The 19,708-nt window shown below is 44.8% G+C and overlaps 1 protein-coding gene across 2 annotated transcripts in view; it reads left to right on the top strand.

Moving 5' to 3' along the window:
* Window positions 1–19,708, top strand: part of MMEL1 (membrane metalloendopeptidase like 1) — a 181,244-nt gene that overhangs the window by 136,750 nt on the left and 24,786 nt on the right. For both annotated transcript variants that reach the window (XM_040326451.1, XM_040326452.1), the window contains exons 11-13: window positions 227–363; window positions 7,908–8,001; window positions 16,148–16,276. In XM_040326451.1, the coding sequence (XP_040182385.1) occupies window positions 227–363; window positions 7,908–8,001; window positions 16,148–16,276 (360 nt within the window). The remainder of the gene's footprint in view (window positions 1–226; window positions 364–7,907; window positions 8,002–16,147; window positions 16,277–19,708) is intronic.

The following is a 19,708-nucleotide window of genomic DNA, read 5'->3' as shown; positions in this document are numbered from 1 at the left end:
GCCCCGCATGTATACACTCCTATTGTAGGGAATGCCCTAACCGCAGATGATTGACCAATACAGTTGACAGCTTCCTGGCGGCTTGCACATGTGTGTTCAACTCCTACTCCGAACTCCCCCAAGCTAATCACTATTTCTCAAATGACATGACCATGTTAAAGTTTATAGGATATTTCCATGGCTGGAAACTATCACAGTCATCTTTTTTGTGTAAATATCTCTTTAGGACTTTAACTGGACCAGCTTCCTTCAGGGCGTCATGTCTTCTGTGAACATTCAGCTCCAGCCAGACGAGGAGGTGGTGGTCTATGGGGTTCCATACCTCAATCAGCTTAAAACAATCATCTCCAACTACTCGTCAAGGTAATTATCCACGCTGTGTTTAGATTTCTGTTATTTACGCAGAAGGACAATATTTACTTCCACCCGTCTCATGTAGACTCCAGAGACTGGCTTTTAATCAATGGGAGTCTTTTAATGATTCCTTATGGCAGTCAAGTTATTTGATGGTTGAGTTGAGTGTACATTCCGGGTCCTGGGGTTTACATGATGTATATTTGTATATAATGCCTGGCATTTCTGAATGTAGCATTGTATTTTTGGTTTACATAGAAAATGTGATTTGGATATTATGTAGCTGAGATGGAGCCAAGAGAAGAAACTTCATAATGAGCCGTAATGAGTAGTTTAGAGACCAAATAAAACTCCTTCCATTGAAGTAAGATTGCTTTCCGAGCATAGAATGCAGTATAAAAGATAAATAGCTTCTTATGTGTTGAGGTGGGGAGATTATCTGTGATACCCAGCAATAGGACCAAGGGATCCAGCTCAACAGCCACGCCACTAATCGAGCCCATGTCAGCCACAACCAACCACCAAAACTCCTGAATCTTCGGACACTGCCAGACCATGTGGATAAAATTCCCCACGCTCTGGATACATCTAGGGCATTTATCCTCAGAGGTGTGGTAAATAACCGCTAGCCTCTGTGGCGTGTGAAAGACCCTGTGGATAAATTTCAGCCTTTTTCAACCTTTTTAACATAGAGGAAGCCTTGAAATAACTCCTGGGTCTTGGGGAACCACCATAGAGGAACCCTTGAAATAACTCTTGGGTCTTGGGGAACCCCCATAGAGGAACCCTTAAAAATAACTCCTGGGTCTTGGGGAACCCCCATATAGGAACCCTTGAAATTACGAAAAAATGTATTATGTTTCAGTTTTATTCGTTAATCTAGTTATTTTCGTATAATTCAATTTGGTTGATTCGTTCAATTCGTATTTAATTTTTTTTTTCGAATTTACAGATTTTTACATTTTGTAACGTTTAAATCGATACATTTTCAAATTGGTCTAAACGAAAATGTTATATTGTTTTCGATTTGAATGCAAAGTGAACAAACAAAAGAAAAATCTTCATCAAATGATTACAATGACTCTTTAAATCACCTTTGGCTTAACAAAAACAGCATTATTTCGAAATGGTACTCTAATTTCACACACAGTTTTTGATTTCAACATTATCTGTTGTTAGAATTCGACTGGAGTTAAAAGTAAATTCATAGTTATATAGTAGATGAGGTTGAAAAAAGACACAAGTCCATCAAGCCCAACCTATGTGTGTGATTATATGTCAGTATGTTCTCATTACTAAAATCTTGTATATAGTCCCTTATCATCCCCTCCAAGAGCTTACATACTATTGATGTTAGGCTAACTAGTCTTTAATTCCCAGGGATGTATTTTGGGCCATTTTTAAATATTGGTGCTACATTGGCTTTTCTCCAATCAGCTGGTACCATTCCAGTCAGTAGACTGTCAGTAAAAATTAGGAACAATGGTCTTGCAATTACTCGACTCATTTCCCTAAGTACCCTCGGGTGCAAGCCATCTGGTCCCGGTGATTTATTAATGTTAAGTTTCCCAAGTCTAATTTTAATTCTGTCCTCTCTTAACCATGAAGGTGCTTCCTATGATGTGTCATGAGGATAAACACTGCAGTTTTGGTTACTGAAGCTCCCGATTCCATTGTGAAGACCGAGGAGAAGAATAAATTCAATACCTTCGCCATCTCCCCATCCTTTGTAACCAGATGTCCTTCGATTTGAATTTCAGTCCGAACTTTCGAAATTCGGACACATTTTGTATACAATATATTGTCTTGGGGAAGTCCCTCTAGAGGAGCCCTTGAAATAACTCCTGGGTCTTGGGGAAACCCTGTAAAGGAACCCCTGAAATAACTTCAGTGTCTTGGGGAACGTCCATAGAGGAACCCTTGAAAAAACTCCTGGGTCTTGGGGAAGCCCCTCTAGAGGAGATCTTGAAATAACTCCTGGGTCTTGGGTAAACCACCATAGAGAAACTCTTGAAATAACTCCTGGGTCTTGGGGAAACCACCATAGAGAAACCCTTGAAATAACTCCTGGGTCTTGGGGAAACCACCATAGAGAAACCCTTAAAATAACTCCTGGGTCTTGGGGAACCTGCATAAAGAGGCCCTTGAAATAACTCCTGGGTCTTGGGGAAACCCACATAGAGGAACCCTTGAAATAGTTTCTTAGAGAACCCCTACTTATAATTGCTTTATCTACCGCTCAGGGTACATTGGTGTTAACAGTAAGCTGAGATTAAAAAAAAAGGGAACGGGAATGTGGCATACTTAGCTCTACATAACAATTTTTTTTTTATTAATCACAATAAAAAAAATTATAATAAAATAGGGCAGAAACAAAATGCTGACTAAATTGTAGTGTTCCCTCACATTGGTTCTTTTTTGGAAAAGTGCCCCCGACATTGGGAGTCAGTGAAGAGCTCCCTTACATTGATGGTCAGTAGAGAAGGGCTTATTTAGATTAGTGGTAAGTCCAAGAAGGACCACTGTGTATTGGTGATCTGTGGAAAAAGGGTCCCAATACACTGGGGGTTAGTGGGGGAGGGCCCCAATACATTGGTTGTCAGGAGGAAGAAAGCCTTTCCATTGGTGGTCAGTGGGAAGAATGCCCTTAATTTGGTGGTCAGTGGAAAAAATGCTCCTTGCATTTCGTGGTCAGTGGGTTGAATGCTCCTTAAATTAGCAACTAGTCGGAAGAATGCTCCCTACATTGGTGGTTAGTTGGATGAATGTCCCTTACGGTGGTGGTCAGTGGGAAGAATGCTCCTTACATTGGTCATCATTGTAAGGGCACAGGACTAGACATCAGTATTGATTATGGGCTCTCAGTACCTGATCTACGACTTTTACTAACTTACTGTGCTTTGGTCTTTACTGTGCCTCTGTGTGGAGGTAAATTGTATTGAAGAGGAATCATGGACTTTACAGGCACCAATGTAGTAAAAAAAAATATTTTTTATTAATAACAGATGTACAAAAATATCTTAAAAACATAAAATACAGACTTATACAGGCAGTAATCAGCTTATCCAACTCTAGCCACTGGGCCCGGGTCAATAAGTGTAATGACCACTGGGGGTTCCCTTAACAGAGTGGGGGCAGAATACAATTTTTGGGGGTACAAGCTCGACATGTTTCACAATATGACGCTTCTTCAAGAGTTTATCAGTATTTTCCACAAAAAGTAAGTACAGTGGAACCTCAGATTGTGAGTAACATGGTTAACGAGAGTTTCACAATAAGGGCACTGTACTTTTAAAAATCCTGACTCGGTTTGCGAGTGTTGTCTCGCAAAACAAGCAGGATTCAAGTCAAAGTAGTGTGCAATACCGCATTTGGCCTGAGGTGGGGGGGGGGCGCCGGAGCTGAGCAGAGAGGAACGGCAGCGATCGGAGCTGATCGGCGCTGTTGGGAGCTGTTCGGAAATGCTTGGAAGATCTGTCGAGGTGTCCTCAGGCCTTTCCGAGTGATTCCGAGGCTCTCCGGCGAACCCCCACCTCTGGCCACATGCGGTATTGCATGCCATTGAAGTTAATGCGGAACAAATTATTTTCCTTTCCATTGACTTCAATGGGAAAACTCGCTTTCATATGCAAGTACTTTGGGTTACAAGCATTCTCCTGGAACGGAGATATGTATACAGAACAGCCATGAGGTTTAGTTCCCCTATGTAGGTAATTCAGCACTGTGGCCAGTGGGCGTGCACAATGCCTCATTGTTGGTTTTAATGGAAGTAATAGGGCCCAATCATTGGTGTCAGTGGGAGGAATAGTGCCCCAACAATGGTGTTAGGGGGAGGAATAGTGTCCCATAATTGGTCTCGGTGGAAGGAATGGCCCCCCATCATTGGTGTCAGTTGGAGGAGCAGTGCCCTAAGGGCCAGATAAAGACAAACAAAGAGCCCCTTGGGCCACAGTTTGGAGACCACTGCTCTAGATGATCTCACACAGAAGATATACAGAAATTAGGCTCAAGGCACAGCAAATACCCAGATTTTTTTTCAGGAAGACTTTAAAGCAAAAGTTACATTTTCCGGGATACTGCTTAGACACAATTACCATAGTTACATAGTTATTCAGGTTGAAAAAAGACACAAGTCCATCTAGTTCAACCATAAAATAAATAAAGTATATAATATTGTACAATGCTACATACCCAATTCTATACCCATAGTTGATCCAGAGGAAGGTGAAAAACCCCAGCAGAGCATGATCCAATTAGCTACAGCAGGGAAAAAATTCCTTCCTGATCCCCCCGAGAGGCAATCGGATTTTCCCCGGATCAACTTTACCTATAAATGTCAGTACTCAGTTATATTCTGTACATTTAGGAAAGAATCCAGACCTTTCTTAAAGAAATCTACTAAGCTGGCCAGAACCACCTCTGGAGGGAGTCTATTCCACATTTTCCGTAACCTTTCCGTATTTGGAGATGAAATCTCTTTTCCTCCAGACGTAAAGAGCACCCCCTTGTCCTCTGTGATGACCTTAAGGTGAATAACTCTACACCAAGTTCACTATATGGACCCCTTATGTATTTGTACATGTTGATCATATCCCCTCCTCTTCTCAAGAGAGAATAAATTCAGTTCCTCTAAACCTTTCCTCATAGCAGAGCTCCTCCATGCCTTTTATCAGTTTGGTTGCCCTTCTCTGCACTTTCTCCAGTTCCCCGATATCCTTTTTGAGAACTGGTGCCCAAAACTGAACTGCATATTTCAGATGAGGTCTTACTAATGATTTGTACAGGGGGGGCAAAATTATAGCTCTCTCTCTGGAGTCCATACCTCTCTTATACAAGAAAGGACTTTCCTCGCTTTGGAAACTGCATCACATCACTAGATGTCCCCTACAAGATAACAACATTTTGCTTTTTAAGTCCACTTTAAAGGGTTAATTTTTTGCCCAGTTTAAACATTTCTTGCCCAGTTTAAACCTCTTGCTCCAGAGGCCATTTTACTATGTAAACTTCAACTCAAATTAGCATTTTTCTTAGCAGCCTGCCATGAGAAGGTCTGACCATGGATTAATGTCTGTGCAAACGATCTTTGGTTTATTTAAAGTTTTCAAGAACCATTTATTGTTCTTACCCCACCACGATTGCAATGTTAATAGTTGTGTTTTTTCCTTCCAATAACTTGTTTGTAGATGGGATCCAATGCCTTGTTGTTATTTCATACCCCATGGGGGGGGTTAATCACGCACAGTTTATATCAAGTTAAGGGGTCCTCTCATTATCGCACAAGTTGTGTTTACGTTCGAAGTACCGTGACTGGGAAACAGGAAACTTGAAACAACAAACTCGAGACGCATAACTTTGCTATCTTTTGTATCTTTTAGGGTGCCAAATAACATAAACTAATTAAAATCTACTTATAAAGAATTCAATCAGCTAATCTTGCTAAAACAACCATAAAATATCACATTTGAGGAAGATAATCCCATAGGGGGGCGTAATTATCAAAAAAAACGTTTAAACAGACTTTAAGAAGAATGTGTAGTATGTAACCATTCTTTTTGTATCACTTATGCCCTGTACACGCGATCGGACCTTTGTCCGACCAAATTCACATTGGAATTCCAAAGGAATTCCATCGGAGGAAAGTTATTCCCCATATATGAGGCGCAACCCATGCAAAGGTATGGACCAGGGAACACAAGCCGTCGTATCTTTTGTCGTTTATGTTGTACGTGGATATGACTAGGCGTAGGTTACGTTCACGTCGTAGGCAGTGATCCGGCGTATCTTAGGGAGTAGTTCCGACGTGATTCTGAGCATGCGCACTGGATGCGTCCACGGGACGGGGCATGCGCCGTTCGTTATTCGTATCTTAATGACGCTCGACCCATCATTTGCATGGGGTCACGCCTCATTTGCATGGCTCACGCCCACTTCCACTTATGACGACTTACGCCTAAGAAACCCAGCGCAGATTTGGTGGCAAGTGCTTTGTGAATTCGGTGCTTGCCTCTCTGCGCTGCGTCGGCGTAGCGTAAAGAAGATGCGCTACGGCGGCATAAATATGCGCCGATGTATGTGAATCCGGGCCTATAAGTTTTGCGCAAACCAATCAATATACGCTTATTGTGATTTTTTTAAATCAAAAATATGGAGCAGAATACATAATGGCCTAAAGTACTGATGAAGAAATTCTTTAAAAAAAAATAAAATATTAAAATATATATATATATATATATATATATATATATATATATATATATATATAGATATATTGGATGTGTTTTATAGCAAAAAGTAAAAAATATAGGGCCAGATCCACATAGATCGGCACCGGCGCAGCGTATCAGAGATACGCTACGCCGCCGTAACTTACTTGGCTTTGTTTCAAATCCACAACGAATTCGCGTCGTAAGTTAGTGTATTTCTGGCGGCGGATTTCAAATTGGGCGGGTAGGGGGCGTGTTTCATTTAAATGAAGCGCGTCCCCGCGCCGAATGAACTGCGCATGCGCCGTCCCGAAATTTCCCGCCGTGCATTGCGCTAAATGACGTCGCTAGGACGTCATTTTTTTAACTTAGACATGAGTTACGTCCATCTCGATTCACGGACGACTTACGCAAAAAAAAAAAAAATTCAAATTTTGACGCGGGAACGACGCCTATACTTAACATGGCAAATCTAACTATACGCCGCAAAATACCAGCTTTAACTATACGCCGGAAAAAGCCGACTACAGACGACGTAAGAGAATTCGACGGCCGCGCGTACGTTCGTGGATCGACGGAAATAGCTAATTTGCATAACCGACGCGGAAAACGACGAGAACTCCACCCAGCGGACGCCAAAGTATTGCATCTACGATCCGAAGGCGTACGCCTGTCGGATCGAACCCAGATGCCGTCGTATCTTGGTTTGAGGATTCAAACTAAAGATACGACGCGGGTAATTTGAAAGTACGCCGGCGTATCAGTAGATACGCCGGCGTACTCTCACTGTGGATCTGGCCCATAGTTTTTAAAAGAAAAAAAAATTGGCGCTGTTTTTTTTGTGTATAGCTTCAGTGGGGCTTCAAGCGAGCTTTGCCATAGACTTCTATGGAGGCCTTGAAGACACTTTGAAGCACCAGCAAAGCCAAGCAAAAGCAAGCGTAAACAGGACTGTAAGCTAACCATTTTAATTAGTGACAGGGGCTTTGACTAGCGTTTACAAAGCTTTAACAAAGCATGTCCGAAGCCTTGTTTTGAAGCAAGTGTAAACTAGCCATTAATGTGTGTTGAAGCCGACGCAAGTGTAAATGAGTCAACGCAGTGCCGTATGGCAAAAAATGACCTGGTCGGGAAGTGGGTAAAATACACCTCTGATAAAAATGATAGACCCTTCATTTCTCTGTAAGTGGCCAAACTTACAAAATCAGCAGGGGAGGAAATAATTATTTCCCCCCCCCCTGTACATTGAATGCTGGAGGTGCCGGAACTGCGTTAATATCAGATATAGGCAACGCTATCAGCGACTTTAGTCTCACTAAGCAGAAGGTCTTTTCACTTGCTCTCTTTCAGCACTTTACAGAACTACCTGGTCTGGCGTTTGGTGGTAGACCGAGTGAGCAGCCTGAGCAGACGCTACAAGGATGCACGGGCCAATTACAGAAAGGTAATGTGCAGCAGTCATTACAAGGATTTCTTGGGTAGTATCACCTTTTTATCACATATACCTTTTGGATTACTAAATTGTCTTCTATCATCCTATCAGAACTATTCCTTCTTGCAGAGAGGTCCTGGAAAGGACTTGCTATTCCATAGTCCAGCCTTTCTCAATGTAAAGAAAAGGCTAAAATGGACTTTAGTGGCATCGTATGTGCAACTGATAGACAGTCAAGATTATAAAATACCGTATTTATCGCGGTATAACGCGCTCCCGCGTATACCGCGCACCCCTAAAGTTCCCCCGAATCCTGTGGAAAAAAAGTTTTTTTTGTACTTACAGTTTTGGTGTCTTGCGCGGCGTCCATCGGCGGCCTCGTCGGGTCCGGCATCCGTCTGCGGCTTCGGGTGTCCTCTTCGTCGGGTACGGGTCCTTCTGCGGCTTCCGGGGGTCCTCTTCGTCGGGTCCGGCGTCCGTCTGCGGCTTCAGGTGTCCTCTTCGTCAGGTACGTGTCCTTCTGCGGCTTCCGGGGGTCCTCTTCGTCGGGTCCGGCGTCCGTCTGCGGCTTCGGGTGTCCTCTTCGTCGGGTCCGGCGTCCTTCTGCGGCGTCCTCGCCTCCTCCGCTCTTTTCCCGCGCCGAGTTTGAATACTGCGCCGACACATACCGAGCGCAGTACACTCGTGTATTGTCGGGCAGGCTCGGCAACTCTCGCGCTGACGTCCTGTACGCTCAGGACGTCAGCGCGAGAGGCGCCGAGACTGCCCGAAGATACACGAGTGTACTGCGCTCGGTATATGCCAGCGCAGTATTCAAACTCGTGGCGGGAAAGCGGGTATCGGCGTATACCGCGCACCCACGATTTTGCCCTGATTTTCAGGGCAAAATAGTGCGCGGTATACGCCGATAAATACGGTAAAAGAATATTTATTACAAAGTAGAAAAAGTTCATAACATTTACAATAAAATATTGATTGTGACAACCATGGAGGAACACTTGAAATAATTCTCAGGTCTTAGGGAACTCATGCCTTCAATTACAATATCTACAGCTAACAGTACATTAGCCTGGTGGTCAATGGGAAGGATGCTTCTTACATTGGTTGTCAATGGAAACAATGCTCCTTACATTGATGGTCTTTGGGAAGAATGTCCCTTACATTGGTGGTATTTGGGAAGTATGCTTATTACATTGGTGGACCTTGGGAAGAATGCTTTTTACATTGGTTGTCAATGGGAGAAAATCTCCTTACATTGGTGGTCAATGGAAACAATGCTCCTTACATTGATGGTATTTGGGAAGTTTGCTTCTTACAATGGTGGTCAATGGGAAGAATGCTTCTTACATTGATGGTCTTTGGGAAGAATGCTCCTTACATTGATGACCAGTGAGAAGAATGTCCCTTACATTGGTGATCAGTGGGAAGAATGTCCCTTACATTGGTGATCAGTGGGAAGAATGTCCCTTACATTGGTGATCAGTGGGAAGAATGTTCCTTACATTGGTGATCAGTGGGAAGAATGCTCCTTACATTGGTGATCAGTGAGAAGAATGTCCCTTACATTGGTGATCAGTGGGAAGAATGTTCCTTACATTGGTGATCAGTGAGAAGAATGTCCCTTACATTGGTGATCAGTGAGAAGAATGTCCCTTACATTGGTGATCAGTGGGAAGAATGCTCCTTACATTGGTGATCAGTGAGAAGAATGTCCCTTACATTGGTGATCAGTGGGAAGAATGTCCCTTACATTGGTGATCAGTGGGAAGAATGCTCCTTACATTGGTGATCAGTGAGAAGAATGCTCCTTACATTGGTGATCAGTGAGAAGAATGTCCCTTACATTGGTGATCAGTGAGAAGAATGCTCCTTACATTGGTGATCAGTGGGAAGAATGTTCCTTACATTGGTGATCAGTGGGAAGAATGTTCCTTACATTGGTGATCAGTGGGAAGAATGTTCCTTACATTGGTGATCAGTGGGAAGAATGTTCCTTACATTGGTGATCAGTGAGAAGAATGTCCCTTACATTGGTGATCAGTGAGAAGAATGTTCCTTACATTGGTGATCAGTGAGAAGAATGTTCCTTACATTGGTGATCAGTGAGAAGAATGTCCCTTACATTGGTGATCAGTGGGAAGAATGTTCCTTACATTGGTGGTCAGTGGGAAGAATGTCCCTTACATTGGTGATCAGTGGGAAGAATGGCCCTTACATTGGTGATCAGTGGGAAGAATGTTCCTTACATTGGTGATCAGTGGGAAGAATGCTCCTTACATTGGTGATCAGTGAGAAGAATGTCCCTTACATTGGTGATCAGTGAGAAGAATGTCCCTTACATTGGTGATCAGTAAGAAGAATGTTCCTTACATTGGTGATCAGTGAGAAGAATGCTCCTTACATTGGTGATCAGTGAGAAGAATGTCCCTTACATTGGTGATCAGTGAGAAGAATGTTCCTTACATTGGTGATCAGTGAGAAGAATGTTCCTTACATTGGTGATCAGTGAGAAGAATGTCCCTTACATTGGTGATCAGTGAGAAGAATGTTCCTTACATTAGTGATCAGTGGGAAGAATGTCCCTTACATTGGTGATCAGTGAGAAGAATGTTCCTTACATTAGTGATCAGTGGGAAGAATGTCCCTTACATTGGTGATCAGTGGGAAGAATGTTCCTTACATTGGTGATCAGTGGGAAGAATGTTCCTTACATTGGTGATCAGTGTGAAGAATGTCCCTTACATTGGTGATCAGTGGGAAGAATGTTCCTTACATTGGTGATCAGTGGGAAGAATGCTCCTTACATTGGTGATCAGTGGGAAGAATGTTCCTTACATTGATGGTCTTTGGGAAGAATGCTTCTGGCATTAGTGGCCAATGGGAACAATGCTCCTTACATTGGTGGTCTTTGGGAAGAATGCCTCTTACATTGGTGGTCTTTGGGAAGAATGTTCCTTACATTGGTCGTCAATGGGAAGAATTGTTCTTACATTGGTTGTCAATGGGAGAAAATCTCCTCACATTGGTGGTCAATGGAAAGAATTCTCCTCACATTAATGGTCTTTGGGAAGTTTGTTTCTTCCAATGGTGGTCAATTGGAAGAATGCTTCTTACATTGATGGTCTTTGGGAAGAATGCTCCTTACATTGGTGGCCAGTGGGAAGAATGCTTCTTACATTGGTAGTCAATGGGGAGAATGTTCTGAACATTGGTGGTCAGTGGGAAGAAGGAGGAGGACACACCCAAGGAGCTCTCTGAGAGATCCAACCTTTTTCAAGCCTGGGCCTTGCCTGCTAGCTTGGCCCAGGAATAATGCCTGATCCTGGGGGAGGCCCCGGGACGGATCCCCCTGATGATACGGGGCCTAGTGAGGAGGAGGTGGAGGATCTGTCTGTAGGTCCAGGCCCTGCTGTGGATGCAAATGTCTTCAGTCAGAAGAGCATTGATCGTTTTAGGGCAATTGGAAGAGCTGAAGAAAAACTTAAAGTTTTGAAGGCTGAACACAAATCCTTCAAAATCAAATATTTCCAGGCCTGGAGTAAAAATCGTTTGGCCATGAAGCCTGAGTTGCAGGAATTGGAGGAAAAGGTAAAGGAACAATCTTTATTATTGGAAAAGCTGAAAGATAAAAGTGGAGCATTTAAAGAAAAGTTTGATAATGAGAGGAGATTTGCCAGCCAGACAGCAAGTTCCAGGGACCAGCCTCAGATAATGGATGACCCGGGTCCATCTGCCTCTGCACCTCTCCCTCCATGTCAGGGCTTGGAATCGCCAACGGCAACCAGCCAGGGGGTTGAGAGTAAGCATGGCACCCTGAAATGTATCCAGGAGATGGAGTCACCCCATAGAGCACACAAGCCTGCTTTTACAGAAGTCCCTGAAGCCAAGCCAGTACAGGTGGAGAAATCTCAGCGCACCTCACTGTCTTCCGACATGTCTGCCCAACCTGCTGTGGTGGACGGTGTCCTGACTGAGGAGCAGAAAGGTAAGGCCTTGTGCAAAGCGCTGCCTGGAGTTTCTGCTGGGACCTGTAGTTCCTCTGTACAAGGTATGCCTGTTACTAGCAATGAGATTGTCTCACCTGAGCCTCCCTGTGGTGGGGGAGGGGATCAGCATATTGCACCATGTGCAGTGGAAGAAGCAATGGAGGTTTCACCTGTTGCAGTGTCAGACCAGCCTGCACTATCCCCTGATGACAACCCTGTCCTGACAGAAGAGAACCGACCAGCTGAAGCTTCTACAAGCACAGCAGTGGGAACTGACACTGCTAGGAAGACTGCAGGAACTGTGAATATTCCAGCAAGTTCTAAGAATGACAGTAATGATAATACAATGGATGTGGTGGGTGGTGAAGGGGTTAATACTGCTGGGAAAAATCAAAATGACATTCCTCCCCCTGCTCAGCAGAGGAAAGACTCACCGATTGTTCAGACCAAATCTGTGCAATCGATATCTGCTACAAATGTGTCAGATGGTTCAAAACAAACCAATGTTTTATCTGCTGGGAGCTACGCGTCAGTTTTGGGGAATCGCACCAAGGAGGGTGGGGGGAATGGTGCAAATGTTGGTGGTCACAATTTGGGGGGGTTTAGTGGTGGGATGGTTGGTGGGTATAAGCGGAGAAATGTGGTCCAGTTGAAGTGGGAGGGGGAGGGGACCCCACCAGTAAGGGGGAGGGTGGCAGAGTTGATCCTGGAAATGGGATTTAAAGTCGCAGACATTTTTGCATTGATTTGTCCCGTTGGGAGTTGGGAATTTGATTTATCCTTTGTAAAGCCTGAGGGTCTGGATTTATTTTGGGAACGTTTTAGGGGGCGCAGGGACCTTCCGCAGTGGAATGGTTGGATGCCAAAGGTGGTTTCCAGGCAGCCTCTAATAAAATCAGTGACGATCCTCGTGCGTAATGAATCCATCCCAGAGGCTGATTTGATAGTGTGGTTACGCCGATATGGTGAGGTCCTCGCTCCACTGCGGAAGGTCCTTGATCAGCATGGGATATGGACAGGGGCCTGGACAGTGTCACTAAAATTGGGGGTGCAGGGAAATGTTGTTCAACATCTGCCCTGTTCAGCCTTTCTGGGGAGGGACAGGCTGAACATTTTTTACCAGGGTCAGCCTAAGGTGTGCAATAAATGTGGTGACAAGGGCCATTTTGCCTCCACCTGCACCCGCAAGAAATGTTCTTTGTGCCAGGAGCTTGGCCATTTGGCTAAAGACTGTACTGACATTCGGTGCAATTTGTGCCAAAAACTTGGTCACCCTTACAGTCAATGCCCGGAGGCATTACATAACCTGCCAGGGTTGGAGGCTGAGCTGCAGAGGCTGGATAAGGAGGATGTGGCCACTGAAACTGTTGTTGTCCCTCCTGTTTCTGTTCCCCCTAGTGATGTGGTCCCTGAGTCTGTCCCTTCTGTGTCTGTGACATCTGTTTCTGTTCCCCCTAGTGTTGTGGTCCCTGAGTCTGGCCCTCCTGTGTCTGTGACACCTGTTTCTGTTCCCCCTAGTGATGTGGTCCCTGAGATTGTCCCTTCTGTGTCTGTGACATCTGTTTCTGTCCCCCCTAGTGATGTGGTCCCTGAGTCTGTCCCTTCTGTGTCTGTGACACCTGTTTCTGTTCCCCCTAGTGATGTGGTCCCTAAATCTGTCCCTCTTGTCCCTAATCCATCTATTCGTAGATCCTCCAGACTGGCGGAGGCTGCTGGGGGGGGCAGGTTTAGCGGATCTTCCCACTCAGCCTCCAGTCCCTGCCCCTCGGCAGCGCAAGCGTGGTCAGGGGAATGTGGGGGTGCTGGATGGGGGTGGGGCTGATGGAAGGGTGTCCATACCCCATGTCTCACATTCTGTTGATGGGGATTCGGATGAGGAGGGGTGGGAGAAGATTAGGAGGAGGAAAAAAATGAAGAGAAAGACTAGAAAACCGGTCGTCTCTTCCTCAGAGTCGGATCCAGGAGGGGTTCCCCTTGGTAACACCTTTAATGTGTTGTCGGGTGATGAGATGTCCTTGTCTTCTTCTTTTTCATCTATGGATGAGGGGGAGTCACGTAGTTTGAAGAGAGCGGTTTCTGGTGATGAGAGTGTGGTGAAGGTCAAGAAACGACTACCCCAATCATCCTGATGGCAGTTCCCCCTCCGATAAAGGTGGCGACCATTAATGTCGCCAGCATTAAATCTGCAAGAGCTTGTTATATGGCCTTATTTTTGCTCAGTGAGTTTGATGCTGAGATTTTATTTTTGCAAGAGACCTGGCTCCATACTTTGGCCGATGTCCATCTGGCAAAAAGGGAGTGGAGATGCGGTCCCTCCTTTTGGTCTCTTGCGGCTGAGCCCTGCAGCGGAGTTGCGGTACTTTTTGAAACCGATATGGTAACGTGCCGGCGGGTAATTGAGGTAGAAATAGGTAGATGCATGGTGTTGGACGTTTCTTAGAAGGGCTGCATGCATAATGGGTGCGGGTTTGTTTCTTGACCTTGCAGGTTTGTCTGGTGTAGTGGTGTGAGTTTGTATTAAGATTTATTTTCCTGGTGATTACATGATTTTTGCTTTGCTGTAAAGTCTTTTGTTTGAGAGCAGATTTGCTATATTTATTTTCCTTTATGTAAATATGTGTATATTTATGTATATCTTATAGTGATTTTATGCTTTTTGTTTGCAAGACTTTTAATAAACAAAATTGGGAAGAATGCGTCTTACTTTGGTGATCAGTGGGAAGAATGCTCCTTACATTGGTGATCAGTGGGAAGAATGTCCCTTACATTGGTGGTATTTGGAAAGAATGCTTCTTACATTGGTGGTCAATGGGAAGAATGCTTCTTACATTGGTGGTCGATGGGAAGAATGCTTCTTACATTGGTGGTCTTTGGGAAGAATGCTTCTTACATTTGTGGACTTTGGGAAAAATGTCCCTTATATTGGTAGTAATTGGGGAGAATGTGCCTCTTTCAGATAGCTAAAATAATCATTGGTGTCAGTGGTTACTTATCTGAGAGGCAGAAACTGTTCATTGCTCAAGGAACCCCTTGCAACCTTTAGGTTTCCATGGAACCTCGTGGAACCTTGGTTGAGAGAGGCTGTCTTAGGCTCAAGAAAGCCCGATCTTATGGTCTGCTTTACACTTTCTAAGACAGGGGGACTCTGCAGATCCTTATGAAATCGCCATGCCTAGCCACAGAAGACAATCACAAGTCATTATCAGCTTTGTTTAGGTATTATGAGGTCTCCAGCATGAATAGCACCCTGTGAAGTCTACCAGTCACTTTGACTTGTTAGCCTCTTCTTGCAGCGTCCATTATCTAGAATGGAGGAGAGGATGTAAGTAGTGGAAGGACATGCAAGTTGCAACAGGAGCATGAAAGGATCCTGGCATTGGGCTGCCATTGTAAAAATGCTAAAGCATGCCGTAACAACCTGGGGAAGGGACAAGACTTGTCAGTGTTACTGAACTGCATCAGAGAACAATTAGGTTCCTTCTCTGCCAGACATGGCTGGGTTATATGGCAGAGCTTAGGACTGGATAGATAGAAATACAAATCCTTTAGCAGGTATACCCATGGGCGTAGCATAAGGGGTCTCATGGGTCACAATCGCACCCCCGCACCTAGCTCCAGGGGGCCCGTGCAGCCTCAAAATAAGAGCCAGATACACCCTGTGAAGATCGTGGCTGACAGACTGTGTGTAAGGGAATGTGGTTTCAGAAATGTGTAGTGTGGGGGGGGGCTGTATACAGTGCTGGGATGGGAAAGGAACTGCCAAGTGCCAAGTGCCCTTCCAGCGGAGATCCCTGTCCTCTGATTCTCCAGCAGAGATCCCTGTCCTCTGATTCTCTAGCGGAGATACCTGTCCTCTGATGTAAGGAGGAACTATGGGGACTCAAAATCCTTAAGCCACTTTGAGTATCTTGGAGTGCGGTGGGTGTATATGCATGCACAGTGGAAGTGGCAGGTGGTATTGGGGGGGGGGGGGCGGGTCAACTTTTGGATCGGGGCCCACAAACTTCAAGTTACACCTCTGGGTATACCTGTTCCCATATATGTATTTCATGTGAATTTAACTGTTGCCCAGAGTTAAGCTTCCATAAACTGGGCAGTAGGATGTTGGACGTTGGAATCTTCGTACACAAGGTTATAGAGGAAATAATAAAACGATGTGTCTATTTCGGCAGGCTCTCTACGGAACCACATTAGAGGAAGCTCGCTGGAGGGAGTGCGTCAGCTACGTCAACAGCAACATGGAGAATGCGGTCGGCGCCATGTACGTCAAGGAAACATTTGCTGGTGAGAGCAAGAGGATGGTATGTAACCTTTCCGGTATCGACCTATCCATCTATAAATGATCTGCTCAAAAAATATATTACCACATCATAAATAAGTTGCAGTATTGTCAAACATTCCCAGCTTTATTAGAAACATATTGTCAGTCCAATCCCCCAGGCATGTTCTATGGAGTGCTTCCTGGTATGAGATGTTCCAGGTGCACCCAATGTTGTCCAGAATATGGCAGATAACAGAGCACGCCCTCAACATGTGTCGTCCCTTGCCTTGGCTTGGCTTCTTTGTACAGATTTTGTTTTTGTTTGTTTTTTTGTTTTTTATTATCTGTTATGTTAAAGCAAAATTGTAAACTACATCTGAACACCAAACAAACGGCTAAATATGCTACTGAAAGCATTTATTGTAGATGTTTTACATGCCAGAGGATTTGTAGATAAATGCTGAACTCAAGAAATATATAAAAAGACATAAATCAATCTAGCTCTGTATTCCTTATCGCATCATTAAAGTAGTTTTAAAACCTAAAAGTTTTTCAGTTTTACACATTAAGCAGAATCAAATAAAATTCCACCAGTAAACTATTTGTTACAATTTTTACGCCAACACTTGCAGTTTTCAGTTTTCTTTCACAATATTTTAATTGAATAAAGACAAACTCGCAAAACAGTGAACGGACGCCAAGGCCTGCGGCTGAGAGTGGTTTGAGAATGACAACATATGCTATATTGTCAAAAGTATTGGGACACCCGCCCTTACACGCACATGAACTTTAATGCCATCCCAGTCTTAGTCCGTAGGGTTCAATCTTTTTTTTAACCAAGAAAAACAAGTTTATTGATCAAAAATTTGACACATTCAGTCCAAAGTACCGCAATCATATCCAATAAGGCAGATACATACATGGCAGGGTTCAATCTTGAGTTGGCCCCGCCCTTTGCAGCTATAACAGCTTCAACTCTTCTGGGAAGGCCGTCCACAAGGTTTATGGGAACGTTTGACCATTCTTCCAGAAGCGCATTTGTGAGATCAGGCGCTGATGTTGGACAAAGAGCTTCTTGCAGTCTCCGCTCTAATTCATCCCAAAGGTGTTATTTCAGGTTGAGGTCAGGATTATGTGCAGGCCACTCCAGTTCCTCCACCCCAAACTCGCTCATCCGTGTCTTTATGGACCTTGCTTTGTGCACTGGTGCGCAGTCATGTTGGAAGAGGAAGGGGCTGTCCCCAAACTGTTTCCACAAAGTTGGGAGAATGAAATTGTCCAAAATGTCCCCTTAGTTCACTAGAACTAAGGGGCCAAGGCCAACCTCTAAAAAAACCCTACCACACCATAATCCCCCCTCCACCAAATGATATGGGCCAATGTACGAGGCCTTCTCTCCGACATCAGTGTCTGACCTTACAAATGCGCTTCTGGAAGAATTGTCAAACATTCCCAAAGACACACCCCTAAACCTTGTAGACAGCCCTCCCAGAAGAGCTGAAGCTGTTCTAGCTGCAAAGTGTGGGCCAAGTAATGAGGTGATAGTGCCTCAAAACTATTACGGTCTATTAGGGTAATAGAGAACCATGCCGTTCTCAATGGTTAAAGCCTAGAGAATATTCTAAGCAAGCAGTATTTCAGAAAAAAAAAATCAAAAAAATTCCATGCAGTATAAAGATGAAGTCTGAGAGCCTCTCAGGGACCTAGAAATAAAAATTAATAATTAAAAGGGGGGGGCAAACTATCCCATAAGCCTCCTGATGTAAAAGATGGCAGTACCCCCCACCCAAAGGCCAATAAATTATACCATAAATTAAATAAAAAAATTGACCCCAGCACATCCCAGCACCCCTTCCCATTACATACATTCAGTGTTGGAGGTGCTTTCCTCACGTTCCCACTGAAAAAAAAGCACTGCATTGAAGATTATTTCCAACCGTCTTGAGAACTCCAAGAAAATAATTATGTGTCTTCAAGTAAAGCTGGCCATACAATAGTATACAAGAGAATGTCTATTAGGTTTTTATTGCTGTTTGTGTCTGAATGTTCCTTACACTTGTGGTCATTGGGCAGAATTACCCCCTTACAGATAACTAAATGGATCAACGGTGTCAGTGGGAACCAGTGGCGGCTGGTGCTCACAATTTTTTTGGGGGGGCGCAAACAAACGAAAAAAAAAAAAAAATCAATTGCAGCCTCACTGTGCCCATCAATTGCCGTCACTAGGCCCATCAATTGCCGCCACTGTGCCCATCAAAAGCAGCCACTGTGCCCATCAAACTCAGCCACTGTGCCCATCAAACGCAGCCACTGTGCCATAAAATTGTCGCCACTGTGCCATAAAATTGTCGCCACTGTGCCATGCCATCAAACGCAGCCACTGTGCCATCAATTGTCGCCACGGTGCCCATCAATTGTCGACACTGTGCCATGCCATCAATTGTCACCACTGTGCCATGCCATTGTCGCCACTGTGCCCATCAATTGTCGCCACTGTGCCATGCCAAACGCAGCCACTGTGCCATCAATTGTCGCCACTGTGCCATGCCATTGTCGCCACTGTGCCATGCCATTGTCGCCACTGTGCCCATCAATTGTCGCCACTGTGCCATGCCATTGTCGCCACTGTGCCCATCAATTGTCACCACTGTGCCATGCCAAACGCAGCCACTGTGCCATGCCATTGTCGCCACTGTGCCATGCCATTGTCGCCACTGTGCCCATCAATTGTCGCCACTGTGCCATGCCATTGTCGCCACTGTGCCCATCAATTGTTGTCACTGTGCCATGCCAAACGCAGCCACTGTGCCATCAATTGTTGCCACTGTGCCATGCCAAACGCAGCCGCTGTGCCCATCAATTGTCGCCACTGTGCCATGCCAAACGCAACCACTGTGCCATCAATTGTCGCCACTGTGCCAGATCAAACGTAGCCAAATGCAGCCACTGTGCCATCAATTGTCGCCACTGTGCCATACCAAACGTAGCCACTGTGTCATGCCATTGTCGCCACTGTGCCCATCAATGTCTCCACTGTGCCATGCTATTGTCGCCACTGTGCCCATCAATCGTCGCCACTGTGCCATGCCAAACGCAGCCACTGTGCCATGCTATTGTCGCCACTGTGCCCATCAATTGCCGCCACTTTGCCCCTAAAATTCCGCAATGCATGAATCATGGGGCCCCAGGTGCATAGGGCCCCCATGATAGTCTTGCATTACATCATACATGCCAACTGTCCCGGATTTCCCAGACCAGTCAAGCGTTTTACTAAGCTGTCCCAGGATGGCCATGTCCTGAGCAGCATTCTGGAACCTGTGTCTTCCTGATCCCAGTATTGTGCCCCCCCCCCTATACTATGCCCTTCTGTCTCCAACCCTGTACTGCGCCCTTTGTGTTGATTTGTCTTTGATTTATCGAATTATTTTTATAGTGTTTAAAACCTATTTTATTAAAAGAACTAATAAATATA

The sequence above is a fragment of the Rana temporaria genome, chromosome 10, assembly GCF_905171775.1.
Source record: "Rana temporaria chromosome 10, aRanTem1.1, whole genome shotgun sequence".
In the NCBI taxonomy this organism is placed as follows: domain Eukaryota; kingdom Metazoa; phylum Chordata; class Amphibia; order Anura; family Ranidae; genus Rana; species Rana temporaria.
The sequence above is the reverse complement of the archived record's forward strand: the minus strand, read 5'-3'. Positions and strand labels throughout refer to the sequence as shown.